The sequence below is a fragment of the Aspergillus viridinutans genome (assembly GCF_018404265.1).
Source record: "Aspergillus viridinutans IFM 47045 DNA, scaffold_4, whole genome shotgun sequence".
NCBI classification, from domain to species: Eukaryota; Fungi; Ascomycota; class Eurotiomycetes; order Eurotiales; family Aspergillaceae; genus Aspergillus; species Aspergillus viridinutans.
The window spans coordinates 1,558,853-1,584,982 of NW_025091220.1; the positions used below are offsets into that span (position 1 = coordinate 1,558,853).

A 26,130-nucleotide genomic window follows, 5' to 3' on the forward strand; every position below is an offset into this window, starting at 1 on the left:
GTAAAAGCCAGGGGTTCGTATGTACAGCAGCGTGCATATTGGTAACTCATCAAAGCCAATTACTATCTCGTATCTATCAGTTGATGATCGTCGAAATGATACAAGCGGAGACTGAAGAAACTACAGACCACATGGTCAGCCACTAGTACATATCTACATCTGAATTCAGCGTTTAAATAGACTCTGGGCCTCTGTGACAGCTTCGCATCGTTGCTGTCGGTCACTTGGTGGATAAGATACATCACACACCGGAAAATGTGACATTGCCATTATGCTCACTCACCGGTGGATGGGCGCCTGAGCCTGTGACTGGGTATGCTTGACCAGGGAAGGTGAAGCATTAGCCATGCAGGCTAATGCTGGGGCAATCATCACTGCATGGCAGAGCGTGCCGATGGTTGGCTCGTTTCTGGACCGGACCTCCTGTGCAGATGACTTTCCCAGGAACCAATTATGCTTCCAGAAGCGTCCACTTCATGTTTCGACAGCGCTCAAAGCTCTGGGGATGACATACGTCTCGATAGGGATGGGATAGGCCAGCTCGCAAAGTAGGGTGGCAGCCATCATCAGGCCCCGGTCCTGTCAGATTACGCTGTGGTTCGAGCTTTTGGAAGAGTCAGCCACATCAAAGGATGTTTGTCCGTCCTTCCTTTCGCCCTGTTCGCCTCAATGGGTAGCCAAAGCGAATGGAAGCCTAATGCTATGAATGTGATGAAGCCGATTCTAAAATTAGCTGCTCATTCAAGGACCATCCAGTTGTCCAAACCATGAGAAAAAGACACCGTTTGCATGCACATCCCAGGACTCAGGTACTGTGCCTTCGGCGGAAGTGTCACGGAACCGGCCGGGAGCCACCCACGGGACCATTTTCACGCGAGCGAGGATCGGATCGATGAGGTTGTAGCCGTGGATTCGTTGGAAACATCAGCCAACAATAATTCGGTGTTCCTGAATAAAAGGTCGCATGTAAAACTAACTCCGCACATGACCGATGTGATCTCTGATGCTCCACTACTCCTGCTTAGCGAATAAGGCGCGAGATTACAGAAGCTCCTAAAAAGGAAAATCAAGGGGAATGACGAACCTGTCTCTGTCCTCCGTATTGTGGGACGAGAGCCGAGGGGGACCAGGTGGTCAGCCAATTCTAGACCGCGAGGGGCAGCAACCACCTGCAATGGGGTGAGGCAAGATGCAGAGAGGCGGACCATTAAAAAACAGGGCATCTCGGCGGTATGATTGGATCTGTAAGTCGACCCCGGCAAAGGCGAAGGTGATGGAACTCTGTCAACCTATAAGGAGGAGAGATCATCGGGCAAAAGTCGAGGACATACGAAGTGTGGCCAGTGTTGCAGCCAGTCAGTCACAGCCGGCGCCAAAATACTAGTGCGGGGTTTTCTGTTCATCGTTCCCTTTGCAGGACATGGCTGCAACGGAGTCCTCTGAGAGGATAGCGGTGGTCAGACTGCATCTTGGAGGTGTTGTCCCCTAGAAGCTGATTAGTTCACGTTCAGATAGCACACCATCCAGTCATGATGGAGCATGGAGGGGTACTCTGAAATTGCCCCGCAAGCCTTGGCTGATGACGGTTGCACTGCTGCTGGCTGGCTGCTCATCTGCCAAAAAATTGTCAGTACTGTACACCGAAGGATCATCAGGATTAAGTGGGTTCTCAAACCAAAGCGGAGGTATTCCCATTTTCTGTTGTCCTGCAGACCTGCCCCCCCTAAAAACTGGAACGAGGAACTGAGTTTATTCAATACTAGGCGAGGGCAAAATAGGGCGAGTAGAAGGCTCACTGCTGCTCTTATTGGCATAAACAGTATGCTCTTCGTCAAATATACTTACTACTGCTTGCTGCTCACGGGGTGATAGTGATACTCCCTAAGATGAGCATCTCCAACAATCATGTAGTGTAGCAAGCAAGCACAGGGCTGTTGCTGAGTCCCTGTTAGCGCACCGCATCGTCAATCATTCATCATTCTTTCCAGCCTGATTCATGGCCGAGTATTTGTATCACATCGGTTCCTGATTTCCATTCACCAGGACTGGTACCTGGAGCATCCTTCTTAGGATCTCTAGCAACCTCACTCTAGTCAATTGATTCTTTTCTGATATCCAACATAGGTGATTCTCTTCTAGGCTAGTTATAAATCACTTCATTCTAAGAATTGTCAAAAACCTTCTCCAATTGTCTGCGTTGATTGTCATTATCATTACCACTATCTATCAAGTATCCTCCTCCACTTCTTTGGAGTCTCCAACAGCCCAACTCTGAGCGACACCAAGCGGGTCCCTGAACGTGGTTTCACTTCGTCCTCTACTTCTCCTCGTCTTCGATACTAATTATCTACCAATTAATCGATCTATCCACTTGCCAGCTACTCCGCCCACCTTTTGACCGCTAATTCGAATCAAGATCATCCCTTCCCTGGCAACCAGAACAGCAAAAGAAGAGAATCAGCTGGATACTTAGAAAGCGACGCCCCAGGGACACGCTCACTCTTTTATGCGTGGGCTTTTCACTACTACATAATTCTTACCAACAGCGCTGCAACTTCCAAAGTGCCAACATCAACACCATCATCGCATTGTCATTCTCAAATCATTTCACCAGTCTCGTATCCCATTCCAACCCAACCTGCAGAGGAAGCGTCCCGATTGAATTTCATTTGATCCTCCACGGCATCATCGAGCGTCTTCCACCTCACTTCTTCTTGACATATCAACAACGACAACAATTCCATCGTCATCATCGTCACAACTAAGAGTACTCTCATTATTACTCATCTTATTCATCCTTGAGCTGTTCACCTACAATTCTGACTAAGAGTGGTGCCACTTCACCGACGTCGACAACCAAGCGTGGCGCAGTCCATACTCTTCCTGTGGTTTTCAGCGTTGGCCCTCACCCCGTCCAATTCAAACTTTTTTCTCGTGCCTGTCCCTTTTTTGCCTCTTTCTTGAATTTTTCTCCGACTTTGATATTATTATTATTATTATTATTATTCATTTTTGCACCGGCTAGTCCACTGCTCGTCTGGTTTGCCCCTCGGTTCACTGCTTCACTGCTACAGTATCACTTTTGCCCCCTTCAACGGAGTATCTAACCAACAAATCAAACACCCTCTTCTGCGACGGAGAAGAATACCCTACGGAAATCCAGACCCAACTATCCACCCCTGATTCAAGAGGTGGCTCCTTTTTTATATTAGTTCTGTCTCTTCCAATCATTGTCTTTCTGGCTGTCGTGCTTTTCAGGGCCGATTTCCCGTGCTTGTTCTTTTACCTCGCAGTGTTATTGCTGATCTCTCGCTTTCCCACCGCATATACTTCTCTCATACCAGATTACATGATCCTCTTGTGAGCATTCTGCCGTCTTCGCCGACATTCTTAGATGAATTGCCGTGTCTTGTGCCAGGAAGCCGGATTAATGAACCATTGATCGTCACAAGAACCCACGTCACGGTCGTCACCCCATCGCATCCGCCCACCTTATCCACCCGTACCTAGGTCGGCCCAGGTACACTCCCGTGCTTTCCCACCGCCTCTCGCCTCTTCCATACCGCTCCCCTGGTGTCTCCCATTTTGCTTTATCAACTCACCATATCGCCTCTGGTACATCAATTATCTTTCTTTTTTCTTCTCCGTCTTATATTTTTTCATCTGATCATTACACATTGTTGATGTTTTTCAACCGAATGTTGATTTCTTCACATAATGTTATCGACACCAGATATCGATCCATATGCTGTCCTGGGTGTTCAGAAGGATGCGACTCTCGCTGAGATCAAGTCCGCTCACCGGAAACTGGTTCTCAAGTGCCACCCGGACAAGGTCAAGGATGAGTCTCAACGCAGCAAAGCTCAAGAAGAGTTTCAGCAGGTACAGCAGGCCTACGAGCTTCTTTCCGACGAGACAAAGAGAACCAGGTACGATCAAAAGGCTCGTCTGGCCGAACTCCGGCGCGAAATGATGGCGCGCGAAGGTTCCGCTGGCGGCTCATATCCATATTCTTCCCCGCGTGGTAGCGGTACCTCCCGGGAGTATCGCGACGGGCGATACTACGAAGAGAGAAAGCCGGCCGATGCGGCCTTCTTTGAAGAAGATTATAGGTACTGCGAGGAGCCGCGCCCTATGTCCCGCAAGTACGATGAGTTCGAACGGCGACGACCACGAACGAAGACGACCGAGGAAAAGAAGAAGTCCAAGTCGGTTCCCCTCGATCATCTTCGCACGCCGAAAGATACGGCTCGCGACAGCGTTAAATCGACCCACACCAGTCGGGCCAAATACCGTACCAAGGAACGGCGGCGGGAAGCTTACGAGAAACATGAACGGGCGGGACCGTACTACGACTCCGAAGATGACTCCGAAGCTTCGGATTCCAGTGCATCGTCCATCTATGTGAAAGTCAAGCGCCCTTCTGAGTCAAAAAGGAGTCGCGACTCAACCTCGAGAAAGACCAAATCGACTGATTCAAGCCGTCGCGCCGAGCGCGCACGGTACGATGACGATGGTGACTATTCGGATGCATGGGACTCCAAGCACGAGAAATTACACATAACTGCGCAGGATTATATTCTTCGCTCCAAAGCTGTTCCCGTGGAAAGCGATCGGAGACGTCGGCCGTCTCGTTCCCCCGTCCGCCACCATGGCTACGAGTCTGCGGACCCCGAGCCATCGTCTCGGCGTCCCGGCCGCTCAAGCCGTTCGAGCCGGGAAGATGTGCGCCCTTCAACATCCCGCAACGGATCCTACGAACATCTGGAGTCTCAGTCCCGCAGCTACGAGACCAAGAGACCCAGTATGCCAACGGCTGCCACTTCTCCGAGTATCAAAGTATCCTCTAGCACCGTCAGGCCGTCTCTTCAACCTTCGCGATCTGCATCGAGTGCGCAGTCTCAATCTCGTTCGAGACGAGAGCCTACTAGTCGGGTAGAACAAGTTCTCCTGAACATGGTTCGACCATCGGTCAAGCCAAGGGGCGTGGAGAGATATGATTCAGGCTATTCGAGCCCTGGTACTCCAGAAATGGCACCAGGGGATAGCCCTACCAAGACCTCCACGCGGTACAAGATCAAAGAGCAAGACACGGTTGTGGTCGAACCGGTCATGCCGCCGCCGCCCACCAGCTCGTCGAGACACTCGAGAGCGTACTCACCGCCACGCGCAGAACGCCCTTCGACCTCGACTCGATCCGCACCGAAACCGGTACGGAGTAGTACTACCTACGCCTACCCTCCTGAGCCGTCGTCTCGTCACGAGAGCACTCGTCCGAGTGCTTCTAGACAGTCATCGACAAGACTCTTCGGCGAAGTCGAGTATAGCACACACCCCAAGGAGAAGGACATCAAGTATGCCCGCGAAGTCCGACCGGAGCACGTCGTGTACAGCACCCGAGATGCCTATCCTCGTCAGCACTACGACGAATATCGTCAGCCCCCGGCGCCACGGCGCCAATCCGCCTATGCTTAATGAATGCACGACTGCACGATAACGGCAGAAACCACATCATGGAGCAGCTTTTTTTTTTTTTTTATCTTATCATTTTCGCAATCTTTCGGGGGGCGGCGAAAGTCCTTGCACAGCTCCATTCTAGGTGGCTCCATTTTTCGCTGATACTCTAGACGCCATGGATCTCTCTTATCCGTTCGTTATTGGCGTTGTGAGAGTCCAGTTTGGTCTTTATTTTTCTGTCCCACATTATCCTTCTTGCCTATATTTTGTCAGAGATCCTCTTTACATGACACTATCACGCATGCGGTAGACTGGAATGCCAATCTATCCATAACATCGATTACATCACATTGTTGGCGTACGGACTGCTATTGAACTTGGATGCATTTGAGCCGATATGATACTGAACTGGGGGGCACTACTAGGAGCAAACGATGAATATCTATGATAACGATTAACGAATCACCTTGGGAGGAACAGAACAGCACTTATTACAACGACAGACAGAAATTGAACACGGGTCAGTGAACCTACTTCATCTTACTATCTCGTCCTTGAGACACATAGACTTTGTAAACTCGTCATGGGGTCAAACAAGAAATCTATTGGGAATCGGGGTTGGCTGGTGCCTGAGCGCAAGATACATGACATCAATTCTGCACTCTATTACCCCTCAGGAAGAACGACATTAAGCATGTGGATATCTTCTACCCCAGATTCTAACATGCAAATAACAATGGCAATGACATCATATGCAATCATCCTGCTTTGCCTACCAGAGGTCGTCCTGACCCGCATCTCTCAATGAGCCTGACTGACCACCAACATGGAAGACTGCGGCAATTAGGGGAAACGCTCTTATTTTGGTAAATCCCGTATTTTAGTCCCCACAGCCAGAATTGATTCATGAATGATGTGTATATTCAGCATAACCATTTGTATCTTATGTTTACTGATGTCCCAGTTTCTGTTGATTCTACGTTTTGTACTACAGTAGGAATGATGTTAACAATCTTGATCTGGTAAATTGACATACATATTTGCGCTAAACCTCGTGGGCCGCTTCCCAGACATCTTCTAGACACTTCTCATCATATTCAGTCAATTCCTAACGTGGATCGCAATGCGCGAAGCTTTTACAACGAATCAAGTAGATCACATGGCAAGAGAAAGAACCACAATGGAAGGGTATGCGTGTAATAGAACGTAGGCCAGAGTTCCAATAGAAAAGAGTACAATCTTGCCCACCAACAATCGAACATGCTCGAGGAATGATTTGGCAATGCCTTTCAGAGGTATTAATGCGTCAATGTTTGATGTGCCTGTCTTCTATAAACATGGATCCAACGTATCCTGCTGCTCATCAAGGCTCGGACCAGTCGACCTGATCCGTCACCGATTCTGACCCGTCTTTTGAGTATGTAACACGGAGACGAAGGCGGAGCTTGGGTGGGAGTGCCTATGATGAAGTTGTTAGCTATGAGCTGACTTGTCCTAATTGCCGGTAAACTTACACCACTGACGGCTGCAATCTTTAGCATCTGCAAGCCTTCGTCTCCCGCAGAAAGCTCAGATCTGTTGATCGCGCTGAGTTGAAGCCGTTGACTCTTGGGCACCGCGGCTTGTAACCCGACATTGGAGAATTGACTAAAGTCGGAGATGTTGCGGAATCGGGCCTGGATCTGTGCATTTCCGTTACCGCCCCGCTGCACCTGCAAAGTAAGAGTGAGGTCGTTCTTGTTGTACGCTGTATGAACCGCTGCGGCCGACGGGGATGGTGCTGGGGATGGGGCGGATCCGAGTCCTCCAAGTATATCCACAGATGCGGATGCCGGCTCCGCTGGGCGTGGGGAGGGAGTCGCTCCGTTTGATGAACCGAACAGGTCCATGATGGCGCTCGTGTTGACTGATTGGGCAGCTGCGTGTGCGGCCTGGGGAGCGGGCGAAGAGATGCCAGAGTCTCCACCGAGGATGTCCGCAAGGAGGTCTGCAGTGTTTTGAGATCCATTGGCAGTCGCGCTCGTTGCTGGAACATCGGCGCCGCCCATGAGATCGACGAGCAGGTCCTGCTCGGCCAGCTTGGCAGGCTTCTTCGACTTGTCTTTGAGAAGCTTACTCTGGCGCTTCTTGCTGGGAGCGCCAAAGACCCTCTGTTCCTCGCGGATCTCAGGAGGTGGCATCCGTTCCAGCACACCTCTGCGAATTTGATCGTAGCCGAATAGGTTGGTATATTCGACCGCGCGCTGTTGAATCTCCACGCTGAGATCGGCGGTCCGGCTGTTGAGAAAGCGCCGGAGACGCTCTATCTGCGCAGGATCTGTCATGCGCACGGTGAGCTTCATCGATGCCGTCGTGATATACTCAACCACAGTCTGCGTGGCGTAGGTGCTGTTGAGGATATTGTTGAAGAGGTCAACAATGTCGCTTTCCTTGACCTCCTTGACGAGTTCCTCCTCCTCATATTGACCACCACGGAGCAAGCTGTCACCATATTCACCAATGACCCAAGTTGCGGCAAGCGTCAACCCTTCTTGAGAGATATCCTCTTTCAGGGACGTGTAGAGCTTTTGCACGCAGTACGTCTGCAGTTCCGGCGTGGTGGCGATCAGGCGTACAAACGATGACAGGATTTGTTCCTTGACGTACGCACCGGCCAGCTTGAGGACACGCAGAATAGTGTCGACATGCCAGCGCTTGTTAGGGGCGTAGCGATCAGCAGCGATACCAATCTGGGTTGTCATGGATGGTTTGAACTCATTGTCGGCAGCCTCTAGGAAAGCGAGCAGTTCCCGGACGAGGACGCGCACGTTCGACTCGTTGATCAGCATGAAGCTCAGGTCGAGGGCACGTCGTCTGATGCTGATATCCGGGTCACGGAGACATTCCAGGATGGTGTTGCGGTGTCTCTGAACAGCATTGGGCTCGATCGCAACCACCTTATTCAGGGTATTGAGTGCAACGTAACGAATGTTGTTATCTTTGTTGGAGAGGAATTTTCCAAGAATATTGACACCCAAGACCCGCAAACCAGAGTCGGCCTCAATGTCAAGAATGGTGAGGACGGCCTCGTAAAGAATAGCATTGCCCACGTTTTTGGTAGAATCGGTGTTGGTAGCCACCTGGGCCAGAATGTCGTTGATCAACTCGCTAGTTGCCGCATCTCCTCTTCCGAGAACTTTCAGAAAGCGCAGTATCTTAACCTGAAGGAACGGGTCCGTGATCCCAGAGACATCGTGCTCGGGAGCGTAACCGGAGGTCGTCAGTCCTTTCAAGGCCCGCACAAGACCGGGGACCAAGGGCCGGAACATCTCAATCACGCCCTCTTGCCCTTCCTCGGCCTCCTCGGCCTCGCACATGTCTATTACCAAGGTCAAACCGCATAACAGCACGCCGTGGTTCCGATCCGACAACAACGCCTTGGCCTTCTCCAGGAAATGTTCCTGCAAGTCTGGCACCTTACGGCAGATACGCATGGCACATAATGCTGCCTTCCGCCGGATGTAGGGATTGGCTGTGGAGAGGAGGGACTCGACTTCGGTGAACAGATCTCGAGACATCTCGACAGAAGCGATGTTACCCAGGGCACATAGCGCGAGACCGACAATATACTGGTTGGAATGGTTGAGATCACTGAAATCCTATCAGCCGGGACACTTCGCAGAGCAGCACGCAATTGTTGAGACGAAGACCCACTTCTTCAATGAGTTGGTCACCAATGTCAGCACTTCCTGATTCTCGTCCAGGAGCAGCATGGTACCCAGGTACCCCAGCCGCTTGTCGGCGAATCGATGGGACGCCAACAGTTTCAGGCATTCAATCTGACCAAAGTGTGTTCGTTCTCCAAGGGTGAAAAGATAGAGTAGTTTGGCGACATTGTTTCTCCTGCAAGCATCATACATGAGCTGGTTGTCCGACGGGAATCACAAGGTGCTGGTGTATGGTGAGGTGTATAATGCTGACCGGACTCCCGAATCATGGCTCTCTTCTCTGAACGACGCACGAATAGCGGCACTTTCTTTCTGAATCACTGCTCGTTCATCGGCAATCGTCTTGGCCGATCGGACATTCCGAATGAATTGTTTGACTGTTTCGAGCCCGCATGTGCGGCGACGAATTGATTAGTGATTCTGCTGCCAGCTCAAAGGGGGTGGGGGTGGTTCACGGAGGGCAAACACATACGGGATGTCATGGCGGTCGCAAGGACCCCCGAACGGGGAGGAAGATAGGAGGATGTAGGGGGTTGCGACGATTAGTAGGAAGAGACAGGGAAATTGAGAAGAAGTGAGGGCGGCGAAGAAACCTGTCGACGCACTACCCGGGAATAAATCGATGAATGGATGTCGACGACTTTCTTCTTTGATAGCTGCCCTTCTAGTAGTTAGGCGTGTCGAGCTCGATCTGGCACTCTTGGCAGCCTCTTGTTCGGGCTTAGCGTCCCTCGTGCCCTGACTGGATCACGTGATAACCCCGTGATAAGCTCTCTTTGGCAGCCTTGTTAGCCAGGCATCAACTTGACTCAGCCCTCAGGAAATAATACACTTAGTGGTATTGTAAACGCAGTACCGGAGATCGGCCGACGGCAGCTCCGTGTGTCCGACCAAGCCACCGGAACGTGCCATATTATGTAGTGACATACGATGATACGAATACGGAGGACGGCTCCGGCTTAGTGACGATGGCCATGAAGGTATGACGTGAGCCCTGGCATCTTTGTTGACGCCTCTCTACGGAGTACTTCGTAGTACCTATCCAGATGTTCTTGGAAGTCCGGTCAATCCGCTAGAGCGGTACTTGGATGCGAATAATCCCTCCTTTTCCGTGTCGTTCGTTGGTCCCTGCGCAGATCATCAGCCTTACTCCAAGTTTCGACTCCTAAACAGTGGTTCATATAGGATCCACAAGCAATACACATGACACATATCGTCAATTCCTCCTTCCATCAGGTTCCGAAGTCTGATTATATATAACGCCCTTCATAACCTGCCGCCGCAGGTGATGTGAAAACGATATCGATGTGAACTTCGTTATTCTTAGCTTTCGTCACCAGGATGTCCACTGCAGTCTTACAACGCAATGGCAATGGGCTGCCACGAGCGCGCGGTGTTAAAAAGACCGAGGAGGGTGTTATGACACCCACTTTAGATAGAATAACATCTGTTGATTCAAGGTTGGTAGGATTTACGTTAAAGAGAACCTGAACTAAACTTGTGCTAACTTCGTCGTCAGTGGTCGCTCAACCCCCATCGCCGACGATGCGCCCCCCTCAGCGCATTCGATATCCAGCGCCAGGAAACAGGCGCGAGCGCGGACTCGCTTGTTCTACACCATCAATTATACCCCTCGCGTATCGCATTTTGACCCCAGAAGCGACCATCACAATTTTCGCGGCTTCTTCACCCTGTTCTGGATTGCGCTGTTTATCATGGTGGTTACGACTGTGCTGCGGAATATCAAGGATACTGGTTACCCATTGAGAGTGAGAGTGTGGGGCCTGCTGACGGCAAATGTGTGGGAATTGGGTCTCAGCGACCTCGCGATGGTTGTCAGCAGTGCGCTTGTCGTGCCTCTGCATCGTCTCTTTAGGAGCAACGGTTTGCTGCGGTGGGGGCGAGCTGGTGTGATTGTGCAAAGTCTCTTCGAAGCAGTATGGCTTGTGCTGTGGATCAAGTGAGTGCGCTAAGCTTCAGCCAAATGCCTGGATTCTAACAAAGTCTCTAGCTGGCCTTTCATGATGCGCTGGACCTGGACAGCCCAGGTTTTCCTGACCTTACATACGCTTGTCTTCCTGATGAAGATGCATTCATATGCGTTCTACAATGGACACCTGAGCGAAACGGAGCGTCGACTGGCATCACTAGACAAGCCTGGTCCGGTCTCACTCGATGCAGCGGTCCGATACCCAGACCCGGAACATAGCGGACACCCGACACACCCGCGAAGCGGCCATACACGGTCTAAATCGGTCGAGGAAGTGCGCGAGGATCTGGCATCAGAATTGACCTCGCCCTTGGGACGTGTGACCTATCCACAGAACCTCTCTCTCGCCAACTACATCGACTACATCTTCTGCCCGACGCTCTGCTATGAGCTGGAGTACCCTCGGAACAAGAACAGGCAATGGACCGAGTTGGCTGCTAAAGCTCTTGCTGTCTTCGGCTGCATCTTCCTCCTAACGCTGACGAGCGAGGAATTCATCGTGCCTGTCCTGAGCGAGGCCAGTGCCCAACTACACCTGGTCCACGGCGCCTCCGAAAAGGCCTTGATCCTCGCCGAGACAATCAGCATGCTCCTGTTCCCATTCATGATAACATTCCTGCTCGTCTTTCTGGTAATCTTCGAGTATGTGCTCGGCGCATTCGCAGAGATCACCCGCTTCGCCGACCGCCAGTTCTACTCCGACTGGTGGAACTCCTCTGACTGGTACGTATACAACCCCTGCCAACAGTAAGCGCAATCTAACCGGCGCATTGTGCAGGCTCGAATTCTCCCGCGAATGGAACGTCCCCGTGCACCACTTCCTCCGCCGACACGTCTACTTCCCGTCGCTGTCATACTTCTCCCAGCCCGTAGCCATGTTCATTACGTTCCTCGTCAGCTCCGTCTTCCACGAGCTCGTCATGAGCTGCATCACCAAGAAGTTGCGCGGGTACGGCTTCCTAGCCATGATGCTCCAGATGCCCATCGTCGCCGTCCAACGGTCGCGATTCCTCCGCGGGAAGAGGACCCTCAATGTGCGTCCCCTGTCCTCCTTGATCATGGATTGAGCTTACTAACTGCGTCTTGGACATGTGCAGAACGTCTTCTTCTGGCTATCGATGATAACGGGGCTGTCTATGGTGAGTCCTACGTATTCCTGCCGGTTGATGCATACGCTAACGTTATTTAGATGTGTGCTCTGTATGTCCTGGTTTGATCTGAACAATATACACCGAGGTCGATAGAATAGCGCGTTTTGGTTGTACTTGTACTATAGTGTTGTAGATTTGGTTATATACCCTCGTGTTGAAGGTGCTATGAGTATCCAACTTGATAGATTGTGTAATTCGTAGTCCAGACTTCGTACTTGATAATGGATATCATACCGTCTTCTCTTATTCTAGTTGTAACCAAAGCATAGCTGCACAGAAGGGGCAAGCTATGGTTTCCAAAATCCGATGCTGTGACATCGGTCTCGTATGACAACCCACTGGAAGTGTCGATGTTGACAACTGTATCTATTAACCAAACTGAATGCGCGACACACCTAAGCCCAAGGATAGAAGCAGTCAGATTGAACACCACCGCCAACGCCCAGACCGAGCCAAAATTGTCCTAGACGAAGAAACCAAGGGGAAATAGTGATGCAGTCAACGACGTTCGCCCATCCCTAAGTTAAATGTGCTCAATGGGCTCCTCAGGCAGCAGAATCTGCCTCTCCTGCCTGTCACGGGGAAGACATGCTTTGAGAGGGGGACGGATGATATCATTAAACAAAAAGGTTCCGTAGACGAGAAGCGCAAAGCCCAGGACTTGCAGCCACTTGAATGTTTCCCAGCCGAGGGCGAGCGAAACAAGCCAGATGAAGAGTGTCCGGCAGGTGTCGATCGTACTGCGGGAGGTGGCAGAGACGGTTCGGGTGACTGAAAGGCCAAAGAAGTTGAAGCCTCTATGAGAGAACAACAAATTAGCCTCTTCGGAAATGTGCGAACGCAAAGACAGAGGTCTTGGGGAATCACGAACCCAATGCTAATCATAATCAGGATACTGGCCATGGCGATGTACTTGTTAGAGACGACTTGACGCCATCCTTCTTTGGCATCAAAATAGCCGTAGCGACCGGCTTCCGTCCGTCCTACGGTCAGGTACAGAATGATGGAAGCAATGACAGTAACGGAAAAACCGAACACGCCTTCCCAGCCAACCACCTGAAGAGGATCCATGGCGTAGTTCTCGAGAATCCACTCCTCCAGCACGAACTGTGAAGCGGTGAAAATCTGTGCCGCTGCAATCAGCAGCACACCAATGACAGCCTTGATCGCTTCAGGAGTCTTCGCAATCTCCCGAGCTTCCATCACGGCCCGAGTGGCAATTGCAAGAGCATCGTCCCCTGAGATATCATGCCCTTGGTCCTGGCCGAAGAGTGCACCGGCAAGTCCAACCAAGGCGACACCAAGGACCACTACGAACAGTGCAATCCACTGGTATAAGAACAACCTCCGACGGAGAAACAGGACGCTGAACAAACCGACAAAAAGAACCAACGCTCCACGCGTCATTTGGTAGATGCTGGCCGCGACGAAGAGCAGACCCACGTTCATCAGAGTCGTACCCGCGATATCGCAGCATGCCGGCGCAGCGAGAAGTAGGATCAGACGTCCACTGAGGTAAACCCGACCTCCAGCATCAGTGCGCTTGGGAGTATGGTTAGATGCATCAGGGCTGTCAATCGTATGGTCCTCATCACCTATATCATCGGGATGGACGGGATTATACCCGCCCGCAAGGAGAGGCGAAGAATTGGGCGACAGACGCGGATATATAAACGATTGGTAAACATACGAGGCGAATATCACGAGCCAACAGCCCATTTCTCCAATAAACATCTGAACACTATCATCGTTACGATATTGAATTAGCATCGATTGTGTAACATAGTGGATACAGGATGGGGGGAACCCACGTCTGGACGACCGGCTGCTCGAAAGTATGCCGGTATCTAGGGTCTGGAGAGTCGCAGTTCCGTACACATTGCATATCCTTTCAAGTGGCATTAGCTAGATATAAAGAGCAGAAAGACTCCTGGTATCAGACCTGGTACTTATTGAGGATTGTATTGCAGACCCCAGTCACGAGCATCATCGTGACCAGAAACGGTATTAAAGTCCGACTAGCCATCTTGCAACCGTTAGAAGGTAGTTATAAACCAGAAGAAAGCATGTACTATGTATACGATATGCAAAGCTTTGGAAGATGATAGCTAGCTATGAGCTGACGGAGTTCGATAATGACAAGGGACTGAAGAAAAGATAATCAAGGCTTGATCTCCGATATAATCGATCCAGCGAAATTCAGAGACCATAAATAAAATGGAAAATCGCAATCACAATCACAATCACTTATTGAGCACCATTCTGGGCCAAAGAGGAGAGATCAATGAAGAGAACAAAGGGCGGAGGCAAGTGACGGAGGCAGTGGAGATGGGGGAGGCTTATCAGCTCCCTATCAGTTAAGTTACATAGTTAGTTAGTGTACATATCAGCGTGATTATATCAGCAGCTGATCAGCTGGAGTCTTAAGTTGGCTTGGCAGTGTCGGGGTACAGAGGCACATGATTTGTATTATATAATTATAGCATCCTAGTAGGTATCTTCGCGGATGGTGATCTAGGAGAGTACACCAGATTGAAATTGAATAATAGTCATAATATTAGGATGATTATTGCAGATACCCAATATTTCTCACAAGGAACGCTCTCGAGCCTTCCCCCCTATCTAGACAACTGACAAGAAGTCCCCCTCGCTTTTCCCATATTTTGTCACTCCAGATAACGCCATGGCTAATCTAACCAGATCAACAAGATGAAAATGGCACAAGGAAACAGAAACCAAACCCACAAGACCGTGTGGGATACCCAGAACGATAAAGCCGAATGTGGAAAGCAAACTGGAGCCTCCCGTTCTCAGGCCGTGCGTTAATGTACACATAAATCATTCCTATTTACGCCAGGTAAATGAATATCGCGCAATTCAGCTGCGAAGTACCATCTTTCCTTACATGGCATAGATGGTAATGCCATTGTCGTCAACAGTCATGGGCCCGTCCTTCGGATCACCTGCATCCCAATCGAAATTCTCCCAGGAGTCATTAACCGCGAGCCCGTCTTCGAAACCTGAAGGAACATTGATCCAGTCCATTGGGATCCAGCTATCTTCAAAGACATCGAACTTGCCGCTAGCATCCTGGATCTTTGGAACCTCGCTATCCTTTGGAGTCTGCGTTGCAACGCCAGTTTCGACAGAGTCAGGAGTATCCTCAGACTGGGCATTGGCGAACATTTCCGGGTTGATGAACTCATCCATAGATCCAAAGCCAAAGCCTGAATCGGTGCCGAAATCCATAAACGTATCTTGAATTGCCTCGAGAGAAATGGTGCTATCTGCCCAAGGATCCTTAGTTACTGTAGCAGGAGGCGCAGACTGATCCACCGGCTTTACGGGCTCCTTCTTACCATCCTTGCTCGGGCTTGGCTTGAGCGCCGACGAGGTGGGAACTTTGGCCGCAGTTGTACGAGGAGTCTGCTGAGTCGAACCAGGAGAAGCGGGCTTAGTGCCGGGGGGTCCGAGCGCGCGACCAACACCGGTAGTACTAGGAGCGATTGCTTCACCTTTGACTTCATGCTTTGCAGAAGACGGAACGATACCGGTGGTAATAAGGTCCTTCGTGAGATCCTGAGGTTGTGCTCCTTCTTCATCCTTCACAAGGCTAGTGTGGAAGCTTTCAATAGCGAACTCGAGAGGATCGTTGATCGGCTCCTCCACCTTGTGGCTTTCTTCGACATGTTTGTCAAGTGCATCCTGAGTCGCAAACCCGAGATGGTGATGCTGACACTCAATGACGCTGCATTTGAATGGGCCTCCCAGGACCGGAGCAGCTGTTTTAGCATCAGGCACGGCCTGCTTAGCCGCCTGCAACTTCGAGACTGGCGTGCCAGGAGCTTGACCTTGGGTTGGAGTCCCCCCAGGGTGAGACTGCTTCCTCTTTTTCGAAGGAGGAATCTTCAACTTCTCGGGCGGAATGCTTCCCGGACCGTAAGCGTGCGGGACCCCCTGGGGGGATGGCGCTCCAAAAGGTGGCTGCGGCACTGCAGAGGTCGCCGAAGCAGCCTGGCTTGAGGCTCTTCGGGCTCGCTGGAGAGCCTCTTCCTGTTGTTGAAGCTGCTGCAAGTTACTTGCGTTTAGAGCAGGCATATTGTTCTGATTGGGCTGCGGTATGGCAGAGGATCCTTGTGGCACACTACTCGGCCGCTGACCAGAAGGTTGATTTTGCTGCTGGTTCACCCGAGTGATCATAGCGTGGAACAGCTTCCTGATGTAATTGATGGTGCCAGTAAGATACTCTGGAGCAATGGTAAACTGGTCATTGATTGTCCAGTCCGGGCCGGGTTTAAATTGCCTCATTAATTGTATACGCTACATTAAAAATCGAGTTAGTATGTAGATTCCGGGAAGAGCGGAGTCCAGAGACGACTGCGGACATACCATTGCAAGTAAACTGCGAACGTTCTTCTCCTGGCCGGGGATTTTTGAGAACCATTGGGCAAGAGTGTCCATTCTACCAAGCATGTCGGTACATTCACGAAGTTGTTGGGTCATGGCAGCTTTCTGCTCAGGCGAAAGGGCAACAGGTTCCGCTGCAGGCGCATTCTTCGCGATATCGTTGTAGAGTTGTCGAATCTTCTCGGGTAGGTTGTTCCATGCTTCCTCCGCCGCTGCTCGACTGATCGGAATCCGTTGTTGACCTTGTTGTCTGCGCATTTGCGCTAACTGCATGCGTTGTTGAGGGGTCATTGCAGCCAGTTGCTCAGGCGTGATAGCCATATTTGGTCTAGAAGGCGGCGCCGATACTCCTCCTTGAGTAGTAGCTGACTGTGCTGTCTTTGGGACCGGTGCTGCTTGGGCCTCTGTAGGCTCTTCAGCGGCTGATTTGCGCTTCGTGCCTTGCTTGGGAGCGGAGCCCTTCGTGCCCTTCGCAGCCGCCGTATTTGGAGCCTTGGCAGCCTGGTTTTGTTGGTTTTGCTGTGGGGTGGACTGCTGAGGGCCCTGCTTGGCCTGAGACGTGGTAGAAGGCCCGGTCAACGGAGGTTGTTGCACCGTTTGGTTCTGCTGGTTTTGGCTCATATTCTGCGCGGCTAAAGCCTGGGCTGCTCGGTTCTGGGCCACCTGCATCAGTTGTTTCTGCCTGTTCCGAAGGATGATTTCGCGGAGCTGGTCGTCGGAGTAGTTAGCCACTTGAGCACCCAAGCGCTGGCGAGCCATTTGAATTTCGGTGGCGGTGACCGGCCGCAACGCTGGCATGTTCATTGGTACCTGCTGCTGGCCCGCCTGAAACGCTTGTGGATTCACAAACTGCTGGGGCTGTCCCTGAAAAGACATCATCTGACCCCAGTTGCCTTGGCCATTCTGATCCATGTTACGGACGGCTCCTTCTTTCCCCTGAGCTACAATCTGGGCAAGATGTAGCTTCTGCAAAGTCATGAGCTTTTGCAAATCGACTCCCCCAAGAGCCTGCGGGTTTGCAGCCACCCATTGTTTCAACTGACCCCAGGTCTTGATATGCTTCGGAACAGGGGAAACCATATTCGGGTTGTTAGCAAGGATCGCCGGAGGGAACTGGATGCGATCCATCTCCTTGACCTGATCAGGCGTCATCTCTATGCTCCCACTCTGCTGCCGCAGAAGTTGAAGCTTGTACAAGTCGTGCTGCCTCTGTTGCTGTTGCCGTTGCTGAGCCGACATCTGCTGTCCCGCGAGCATCTGATTGGGCATTTGTGCACCGTTCATTCCGGCGAGTTGCTGTTGCAGTCCGAGAGATGCTCGCATGTTCTGATTATTACCCATCTGATTGTTCACCATCTGCTGGTTCTGACCGGCTTGCGACAAATTCTGCTGCATGGGCAACTGTTGCTGGCCAGCATTTGCTCTTGCGAGAGCTTGGTTGTTTGCGAGAGCACGACGCTGCTGATTTAAAAGAAAAGCATTAAGGTGTTCAGGAGTCATTTGAGCCAGCTGTTCGTGTGCCGCGGGTGGTAGACCAGGAGGAATCTGGGGTCGACCTTGCATTCCGGGCTGTCCAGCAAGACCCTGCACGCCATTGGGCTGTTGTCCCATCCCGGGAGGCCGCGACGGCGGCCGGACTTGAGCAGGCACCTGCCCTGGGGACATCTGCCCAGGCGGCATGGGACGGTTCAACATCGGCATAGCGGGACTTTGAGATAGTTGTTGCTGCATCTGTGGATTAGCCTGGCCTGCTTGCGATATCGCCATTTGCGCTTTCTGGGCTGCTTGAGCTCGTGCTTGCGCTTGGGACTGCGCTTGGGGCTGAGGCTGGAACTGTGCTGCCTGCTGATTTCGATCCTGCTGAACGGTCTGAGGATTCTGCAGATGCTGTGCCGCGAGAAATTGAGGGCTGATAGAGGCGCCATTGAGGTTGGCCTGACCTCCTTGACCCATCTGCTGGCCCACTTGGAACATGTTCTGAGGAGCAGTGTATGGCTGTTGATTCATTTGGGAAGAACTGGCAGGCACCACGAGTTGGCCTGCTTCTTGGGAACGCAATCCATCCGCTTGCTGGCCCTGGATGTTTTCGACGTTGCCGATGAAGGACGACGGATCAAGGGTTTGTTGGTTGCCCATGGGAAATCCCGAATTGCGCTGAAAGGTCATCATATTCTGAAAGATTTGTCGCTGCTGAGGATTCATCATGGGATCTGTCATCATAGCCCCGTTAGGGTCGACACCTGCGCTCTGCGCTCGTGCCATTTCCATGCGGTTTCGTTTATGTCTTCTGAGTTGATTCAAAGCCTGGCAACGGAAGAAGTACGTGATTGGATCCATGTTCTTTCTGGTAAGGTATTGTCTTTGTTCCGGTGTCATATTCTGTAGGTTCATACGAATCTTCTCCATATCTTCCTGGGGAGTTTTGGCAAGGATCTGATTGGCTATCCGACAGACATGTTCGTATTCTTGAGCTGAGAGAGTATTGAGATCGTCAGGCAGGGAAGCATTGCCGCCTGGTCGTTGTTGCGCACGCTGCTGCTGGAGCATAGCCTGATTCTGCTGCGACTGTTGCTGCTGTTGCTGTTGTTGTGACTGCTGCTGCTGCTGCTGCTGCTGCTGCTGCTGTTGGCGCTGTTGAATTGCAGCTTGTTGAGTGGGATCGTTGATGCCGATCGCCATCTGCTGTTGGCCTGGCATTGGAGATGCCTGCACAGGTCGGTTCAATTGCTGAGGAAATCCATTCTGCCCTACCCCAGGCATACCCGCTGCGGGGCCTTGGGGCATCATCCCATTCTGCATAACTGCGGCTTGTCTTGCTCTAGTGTCTCGTATGTGGATTAACTTCTCGTTGCATTCCTTGTCGTAGTCGACCTGTGAATAGATTCGAGATTAGACTATCTGTGAGAATGGGCGGGAAGGAAAACTGACTTTTTCCCTGGCGTCTTTGAATGCTTTTTGCTCAAAGCTCATTGCAGCTTGGGCCGCGCTCTGAAAATCAATTCGAGGCTGAATCAACCGAAGGGATGTAATCCTTGTTGAACAGAAGAGTTAGCCCAATAAGACGCCAAGAGAGACAAATAAAACAGTAGAATTGTAGGACATGAATTACATATGGCCCTTAAGCAGTAAGTGAGGGGAATACCAGAGGCTTAGCACTCACATCTGATAGACCTTGACAGCTCGGTCTTTAATCGGAACTTCCGCTCTCCAACCGCTAAAGGGACCCTGGGCTTGGAGCGCCTGAGCCACCTGGTTCATTATAACCGATGCATTTTCATTTCTCTGCGGCATCTGCGTCTGGCCATGCGGATTGGCTCCGCCAGGCATGCCCCCGCCAACATTGGGGAAGTTTGCGGGATTCATGACTGCAGCCCCGTCAGAGGGGATCAGCGAGCAATCCGCGAAAGCTTTCCTGTCTCGCCAGCATTCGCTGGTAAATCCCAAATAATCCTCACACAATGCAATGTCTTATTTTGTCGAATCGTGACGGAGAGCTTCTTCGGTGAGATTGAGTAGTTGACAGAGCTTCCAAGGTGTGAATGGAGAAAATGATAAGAATACAGAAGGGTTTATGATGTATGACCGCTGAGAGGTAGACTGGACGCAGGCTCGAAGGCAAAGAGATAGCGTAAGATCTGCGGGTTCGAGAATCGTTGCAAGTGAAAATAAGGTATGTAGGTTTGAGGAAAATTGAGAGAGCGTATTTCCCAGGACCAACGTAGCGGAGAAATCGAGGCGTTTGGGCACCAGGTTATCAGTCGAGGGGATTCGCTGGCAGCAGTCGGAAAAAGTGGCTTGGGGAGAGGAATGACACGCGCCGGTAAAGGATGGGCCAGTGACAGGGATGTTGCGACAACGTCGCTTGCAGAATATCGTCTGAATAGAAAGGTAGAGGTCCCTGGCCGACAACAAGGGGGTCAGAGGAGTCGAATGAGGATGATAATAATAATGAAAATAATGATAATAGTAATAATTGAAGAAAAAAGAGAGAAAGAGGGTCTCCTAGAAGTGAGTAACCATGAAAATTAGAATGAATCTCTGCGCAAAAGGATTCAGGTACGAAGTATAAGAGAAAAGAGGGGGTATTTTTCAGAAAGAGGATGCGAAAAAAAAGAAAAAGAAAAGAAACGATAAGTGAAGAAGAAGAAGAGGAAGAGGAAGAATGTAAGAGCAAGCGAACAATGCGTGTTCAGTGGTGTGGAATAATAATTCCAACAGTCAATTGAAATGAAATGATGGACGGTCGGGGATTGAAGATCTGGAGGAGGAGGAGGGTGGTTGTTTGGTGGTGGTGGGCTTACCGTAGCTGTCTGGTGGCGTGGATGATATGATGGGTCGTCAGCTGGAGGGAAAATGATGGGAGGAAATATTACCCAGATAGAGGTAAGAAGTTCGGAGAATCGACTTCTTCCTCTTTTCCTTCTTATTCCTCGACAAAGAATGTATTAAGAAGAGAAGTCGAAAGGAAGAAGAAACAGTCGAAGAAGGAAAAGACAAGAGAAGAGGGCTGTGAGAAGGGAGCCTTCGATTGGACCAGCGAATATGAAGCTCATAAAATGAAGAACAGTTTAGAAAAGAAAACGATGGTGGAGCAGCCTAACAAGGGAGGAAACAGTCCAGAAACTGAAGCTGATGATCCCCGTAGTGGTACTGATTAAGTGATTATTACTGACAGACTTTGGAGGCTCACTAGCTGAATAGTCCATAGTATTTAGTCTACTGAAGAATATCATCCTAGACAATCCTTCATCCTGCGGCTACGAAATAATAGATTAGAAGTCACCCAAGTCCTATCTAATAGGTTTTGGCGGTATTACGAGAGGACTAAGTGGCTACTAACAAGGTACTAGACCGATTTGACCCAAAAGACCCAGAAAGCTTTAGTTGACGGGAGCGGATGATGGACCCAGCACTACCTTACTACTACTACCTTAGTTAGTCGGCTAGTCAGTTACAGTACTCCGTACTACAAGTCTATACCAGTACTAGTTAGGTACCTGGTGCCTTCGAAATTGGAATTCTACAAAGAAAATGAGTAGCATCTCGATGACAATAAATAATCATGGACTGTCATTATATGACTATGGAGTAAGGCCCTAAGGTAACTCTTGCATTCTGTCAAAGGATTAATTCTAACAATAGGTGCTCTTGACTGGCTAAAATATGACGCAAGGTCCTGAGACTAGACTCGACAGATATACTCCGTACCCACCACCAGGGGAATTGGTACCTAGGTATTATTTACTATGTGTTGCGGAAAACGCTCATTGTTATTACTAGTAGTATATTATTTATCTTACTATTATGAGGGAGCTCCCATTGGTTTGAGAGGAACCCAGGCTAGATCAGTTCATCGACTGGTACCTCATTAAGTATGTTCCTTGCCTTATCATAAACCCCACCAACGCCTTTAGACCAGCTAGTATCTAGCACAGGAGTACCAGATAGAGACAATAGCAATAACTAAGGTCTGGTGAATAGACACATAATGAAGGATCACTTAGATTTCTTCATGAAAATATACAGCAGAATCACTGCAGACTCCAGAGTGCAGGATGAGCATGCTGGTGTGCTTAGACCCACTCTCTCTGCTCTGTAGCGCCCCTTGTCAGACCATATCACGTGATTGCTGTCGTCACCGCCCGTCTTAGACTCTTAGCAGCAACGACAGTCCCTTTTCTGTTGGGGCCTGTATACGTACTTGATGATGATGATCAGGGAGATCCACTAGATAGTCTGGATCACTGGATCACTGGATCACTGGACATCTAAATTTCGACGTATTTGGGTCGCTCAACTCATCCATCTGGTTTCCTTCCTCATTTTGTGTTTCTACCACTTATAGTCCGGGCTCTCTCTTCTATTCACCTTTTCGGCCTTTCCCAGCCAGTCCTACAGGCTTTCCGCTCGATAGTCTCTCCTTTACTGTCACGTTCCTTGCATTTCCTCCCATCATGGTCATCTAATTTGGGACACCTAAAAGCCATACTATTTGTCTCGTCTGTTTTCCCGGTGGCCCCCTAAGCGCCATGTTCATATTCTCCGCAGCTCCAGTCCCGGTCGGGTCCAGTATCTTCTTTGCACTGGCCCTGCTCACCATCTCCGTTTCAGTGTTATTACTGCTCCGACGTTTCCTTACCCTGCGAGCCACTCCGGCATACCTCTCGGTCCCCGTCTTCCTAGCTCTTGCGCTCCCCGCCAGCGTAGTACTTCTAGTCCCAATCGACCTTGCATCCAGTTCTCGTGACGGAGGCGGCCCCAAGGCGATATGGCTTCCGGATCGTTTAATCCTGGTAGCATGGCGGATCGCCTACTGGCTAATTTTCGTTCTGACCTGGTTTGTACCACATGTGGTCCTGCTGACCCTCTCGTTGCAGAAGTGCTGATCATAGGTAATTGGTTTCCTGCAGGGCTATCCTCCCGTTGCTAGGAGAATATATCGATTCGGGTTATCGTGATACCAAAAGTCGCATTCTGTATTCGCTGCGCTCGAACGCTCGCTACCAGCTGATCGTTCTATGCTGTGCGTTTGTCGGTCTGGTCTACATCTCCATTCAGAATGGCTTTCGCTTCGCCTCGATCAAGGCGCTCGCCATGGCCTTGGCCTATGTATGGGGTCTTGTACTTGCAATTTATTCAATGGGCCATGGCCTGGTTTCGATACCTCGTACTCTATTCCGCAACGCCAACGTCAGTGGCAGGCTACGTAGGGTCCAGGCCCATGCACCTCGACTGCACGACCGACTTATGGATGCCATCAATGATCTCGAGAGCCTCGAGTCGCAAGTGACTCAATTGCAGCAGCGGAAAACTGGAACCGCTCGAGATTTTCAGGATTGGATTGAAGAATTGGCAGAGACATCCAGCCCCGTCGAGTCGCGAGCCGCTATTCTGGAACCCTCCAGTGTGCAAGGCACCGTTCCTCCGGTCATCACAGAACGCTACATGGCGGATCTGACCCGACGCCTACAGCGCGCTCGGCACCAGAAGGCACGCTTTGTCGATGAATGGGATCGTCTGGTTTTGCTCGCGGCCGACTTGCAAGCAATTATCGACTCTTCCGCATCTCGAAAGCTGGACTTTGGCCAATCGCCCCGGCGTTCGACTTCTCTGCCACGCATCAAGGTTTTGACCCCCTACATGCGGTACCACCTGTATATCAACGTCATTCCCAGTCTGCGGCTCGTCGTGGGCGCGCTTTTTGCGATTGCGTCCATCTGTGTCATCTGGTCAGAATTGATCAAATCCTTGGCTCCTCGCTTGTCTGTCGTGACACTGTCCATCATCTCGTATCATGAAGATCCAAAACCGGTGGATTTTGGAAGACAGCTGGCCACTTCCGCGTGGCTGCTGTACATGTGCGCTGCCGCTCTGGCGGGTGTCAATGATGCCAAGGTCTGGGGCAATCGTGCTCTGGTTCGCCGAAACACTTATGGAGAGAGCGCGTGTTGGTACGCTAGCCTAGTCGCCAGGCTTACCGTTCCAATTGCTTACAACTTCCTGACGTTCTTGCCGCTGAGTGTACGACAAAACACTATCTTCTATCATTTCCTCGGTCGGCTCATTGATCTCACGCCTCTAGGAAAGGGATTTGATTATTTCTTTCCGGTCTTCATTCTACTGCCCGTCTTTGCAACTCTCTTCAACCTCTACGGGAGAATCAAGAATGTATGCGGCTTGGGTCTGATTGAGGAGGATGACAATGAGTTGGAGAATAACCCTGGCGGCTATGGGCTAGGCGGCTGGAGAGAAGGCCGCGAACTCATTGATCGAGAACTGAATGGCCTTGGATCTTTAGCGCCATCCTCCCGTATTGGGCAATCGACCTGGCAGTCGAGCCGTAACACCGATACTCCAGGATTAATATCCTCCAGAACACCTCGGGCCGATAGTGCTCGACCAACCCGGCCTCTCAGAAGTCCTCCTGCATCCTCTGTTGTTCTAGAAGACGAGACAGATGAAGAGAATTTCTTCCAGTCTTTTGCGCATCGGGTCAGAAATACCTTTGAGACTGCAAGCAAACCTCAATGGCTTCAGGGCGAACCCTTCCGGCTTCCAAGATGGATGAGCAATGATAGAGCCCAAGGAAGTAATGGTCTCACAAGGTTGTTTGGTGGTCGACCGGCTGATGGTGGGGTGAGACTTTAGTAGCCGCGTATGCTACTCTATGTATTTTTTGTACAGTATCCTGCATGGCGAGGGCGTCTGGCCGGTCATATATTTCCCTTGATATATAATATGTATATTTCATTTTAGCCATCAATAGATCATGGGGTTGAAGACTCGAGTGTGTTGCGTTTGTCCCTTAATCTGAATAAATCGTGTGAAAATATTTCCTCGCGTGGTGCCTGTGCGAGGACTTGACAAACAAACCCAATACACAGCATTAACTAACTCAACTTCCGAAGCTCTTCTGTTCTTTCTGACTCCAATATCTCTGAAAGTCACAAGGAATTGGCATGTTCTCTTTGAAGGTCGGCAAGGCCAGTTCTCGTAACTGCGGCAGCTATACGACCTCCACCATCTGGCAATGTTCCTTGAGTGATAACTGAGCGAAGTAGTGGCCCTCTCAGTCGCAATTCGTTGCAGGAAACAGCAAATAAATAAAAATATGCATATGATGTGACAGCTGGATGATCCGCGTCGAGTAGGTCGGCAAAAGCAGACTGCAACCAGATAGTCCTCTGCTGAAGAGGGCCATTGACCGTATCGTAAATCAAAGGGAACGACCAGCCGACGTAATCTTGTTGGATCCCCAGATCTCCCTCTCGCGCTTGCGACCCTTGGGCATCATTCGCGCTTTCATTCGATCGATGTCCCGCTGGGGCAGGCCGAGGTCGTCCAGAGCCTGCACCCCTAGCCGACTCGATGACTGTCCGAGCATGCGCCGCAGACACTCTTCGGCATGCGTCTGGATTAGGTCGGCCTGCGCATCTCCATCAACTGACTCCGCTGTGTCTCCCGTCGTGGCTGCCATCACAAGTGGCTTCAGAAGGTCGTGCAGTGATGCTGCAAGCTGAGGGAGTGCTTTGATGACATTATTACACTCTAGCCACCTCGATATGCTGTGCTCCTGAAAGAGAATCCACGCCGCAGTGCACCGCCTGGGACAGGGTGTTGAGGTTTAGTGTTAGAACGACATAAGTTCAGTCAGAGAAACGGAATAAGAAGAACGGAGATTCTTTCAGCGGAATTTTTTGAATTGGCTAAGCCATTCATAAAAGATGAGCCCACCAAAGCTGATGCTGATCAATATGAAGAAGACGAAAGTGTCGCTGATGATAGCAAGAGGAAGACCCTAAGGGTGGCTCTAATAACAAGGATTATTAGGGATTGTTATGGTGGTTAGATCTAACCCAGATAAGACAGATGAGTAAGAATCACTACTCCGCCCGTATGGTTTTTGTCCATGACCTCA

General features: G+C 50.6%; 7 protein-coding genes across 7 annotated transcripts; 3 read left to right on the plus strand and 4 right to left on the minus strand.

Annotated features, from left to right (window-relative positions):
• Nucleotides 1–3,717: 3,717 nt before the first annotated feature.
• Aspvir_006534 (J domain-containing protein) lies at nt 3,718–5,475 on the plus strand (the record flags this gene model as incomplete). The annotated part of the gene is made up of 1 exon (XM_043269729.1): nt 3,718–5,475. One exon carries the CDS (start codon nt 3,718–3,720, stop codon nt 5,473–5,475), a length of 1,758 nt encoding a protein of 585 aa, XP_043125664.1.
• A 1,345-nt stretch (nt 5,476–6,820) lies between these two features.
• Nucleotides 6,821–9,646, minus strand: Aspvir_006535 (AP-1 complex subunit gamma; the record flags this gene model as incomplete). Its single annotated transcript, XM_043269730.1, has 5 exons — nt 6,821–6,916; nt 6,972–9,087; nt 9,151–9,339; nt 9,418–9,541; nt 9,637–9,646. The coding sequence occupies 5 exons, from the start codon at nt 9,644–9,646 to the stop codon at nt 6,821–6,823; spliced, it is 2,535 nt and encodes an 844-aa protein (XP_043125665.1).
• Nucleotides 9,647–10,505: 859 nt separating this feature from the next.
• Nucleotides 10,506–12,370, plus strand: Aspvir_006536 (putative sterol o-acyltransferase (APE2); the record flags this gene model as incomplete). Its single annotated transcript, XM_043269731.1, has 6 exons — nt 10,506–10,624; nt 10,684–11,124; nt 11,176–11,877; nt 11,933–12,188; nt 12,252–12,293; nt 12,344–12,370. The coding sequence occupies 6 exons, from the start codon at nt 10,506–10,508 to the stop codon at nt 12,368–12,370; spliced, it is 1,587 nt and encodes a 528-aa protein (XP_043125666.1).
• A 458-nt stretch (nt 12,371–12,828) lies between these two features.
• Aspvir_006537 (putative nucleotide-sugar transporter) lies at nt 12,829–14,331 on the minus strand (the record flags this gene model as incomplete). The annotated part of the gene is made up of 4 exons (XM_043269732.1): nt 12,829–13,102; nt 13,177–14,046; nt 14,117–14,193; nt 14,248–14,331. 4 exons carry the CDS (start codon nt 14,329–14,331, stop codon nt 12,829–12,831), a joined length of 1,305 nt encoding a protein of 434 aa, XP_043125667.1.
• An 875-nt stretch (nt 14,332–15,206) lies between these two features.
• Nucleotides 15,207–20,075, minus strand: Aspvir_006538 (uncharacterized protein; the record flags this gene model as incomplete). Its single annotated transcript, XM_043269733.1, has 4 exons — nt 15,207–16,625; nt 16,695–19,583; nt 19,641–19,743; nt 19,873–20,075. The coding sequence occupies 4 exons, from the start codon at nt 20,073–20,075 to the stop codon at nt 15,207–15,209; spliced, it is 4,614 nt and encodes a 1,537-aa protein (XP_043125668.1).
• A 2,666-nt stretch (nt 20,076–22,741) lies between these two features.
• Nucleotides 22,742–24,860, plus strand: Aspvir_006539 (LMBR1 domain-containing protein; the record flags this gene model as incomplete). The annotated part of the gene is made up of 2 exons (XM_043269734.1): nt 22,742–23,049; nt 23,123–24,860. 2 exons carry the CDS (start codon nt 22,742–22,744, stop codon nt 24,858–24,860), a joined length of 2,046 nt encoding a protein of 681 aa, XP_043125669.1.
• A 568-nt stretch (nt 24,861–25,428) lies between these two features.
• Nucleotides 25,429–25,689, minus strand: Aspvir_006540 (uncharacterized protein; the record flags this gene model as incomplete). Its single annotated transcript, XM_043269735.1, has 1 exon — nt 25,429–25,689. One exon carries the CDS (start codon nt 25,687–25,689, stop codon nt 25,429–25,431), a length of 261 nt encoding a protein of 86 aa, XP_043125670.1.
• Nucleotides 25,690–26,130: the final 441 nt, after the last annotated feature.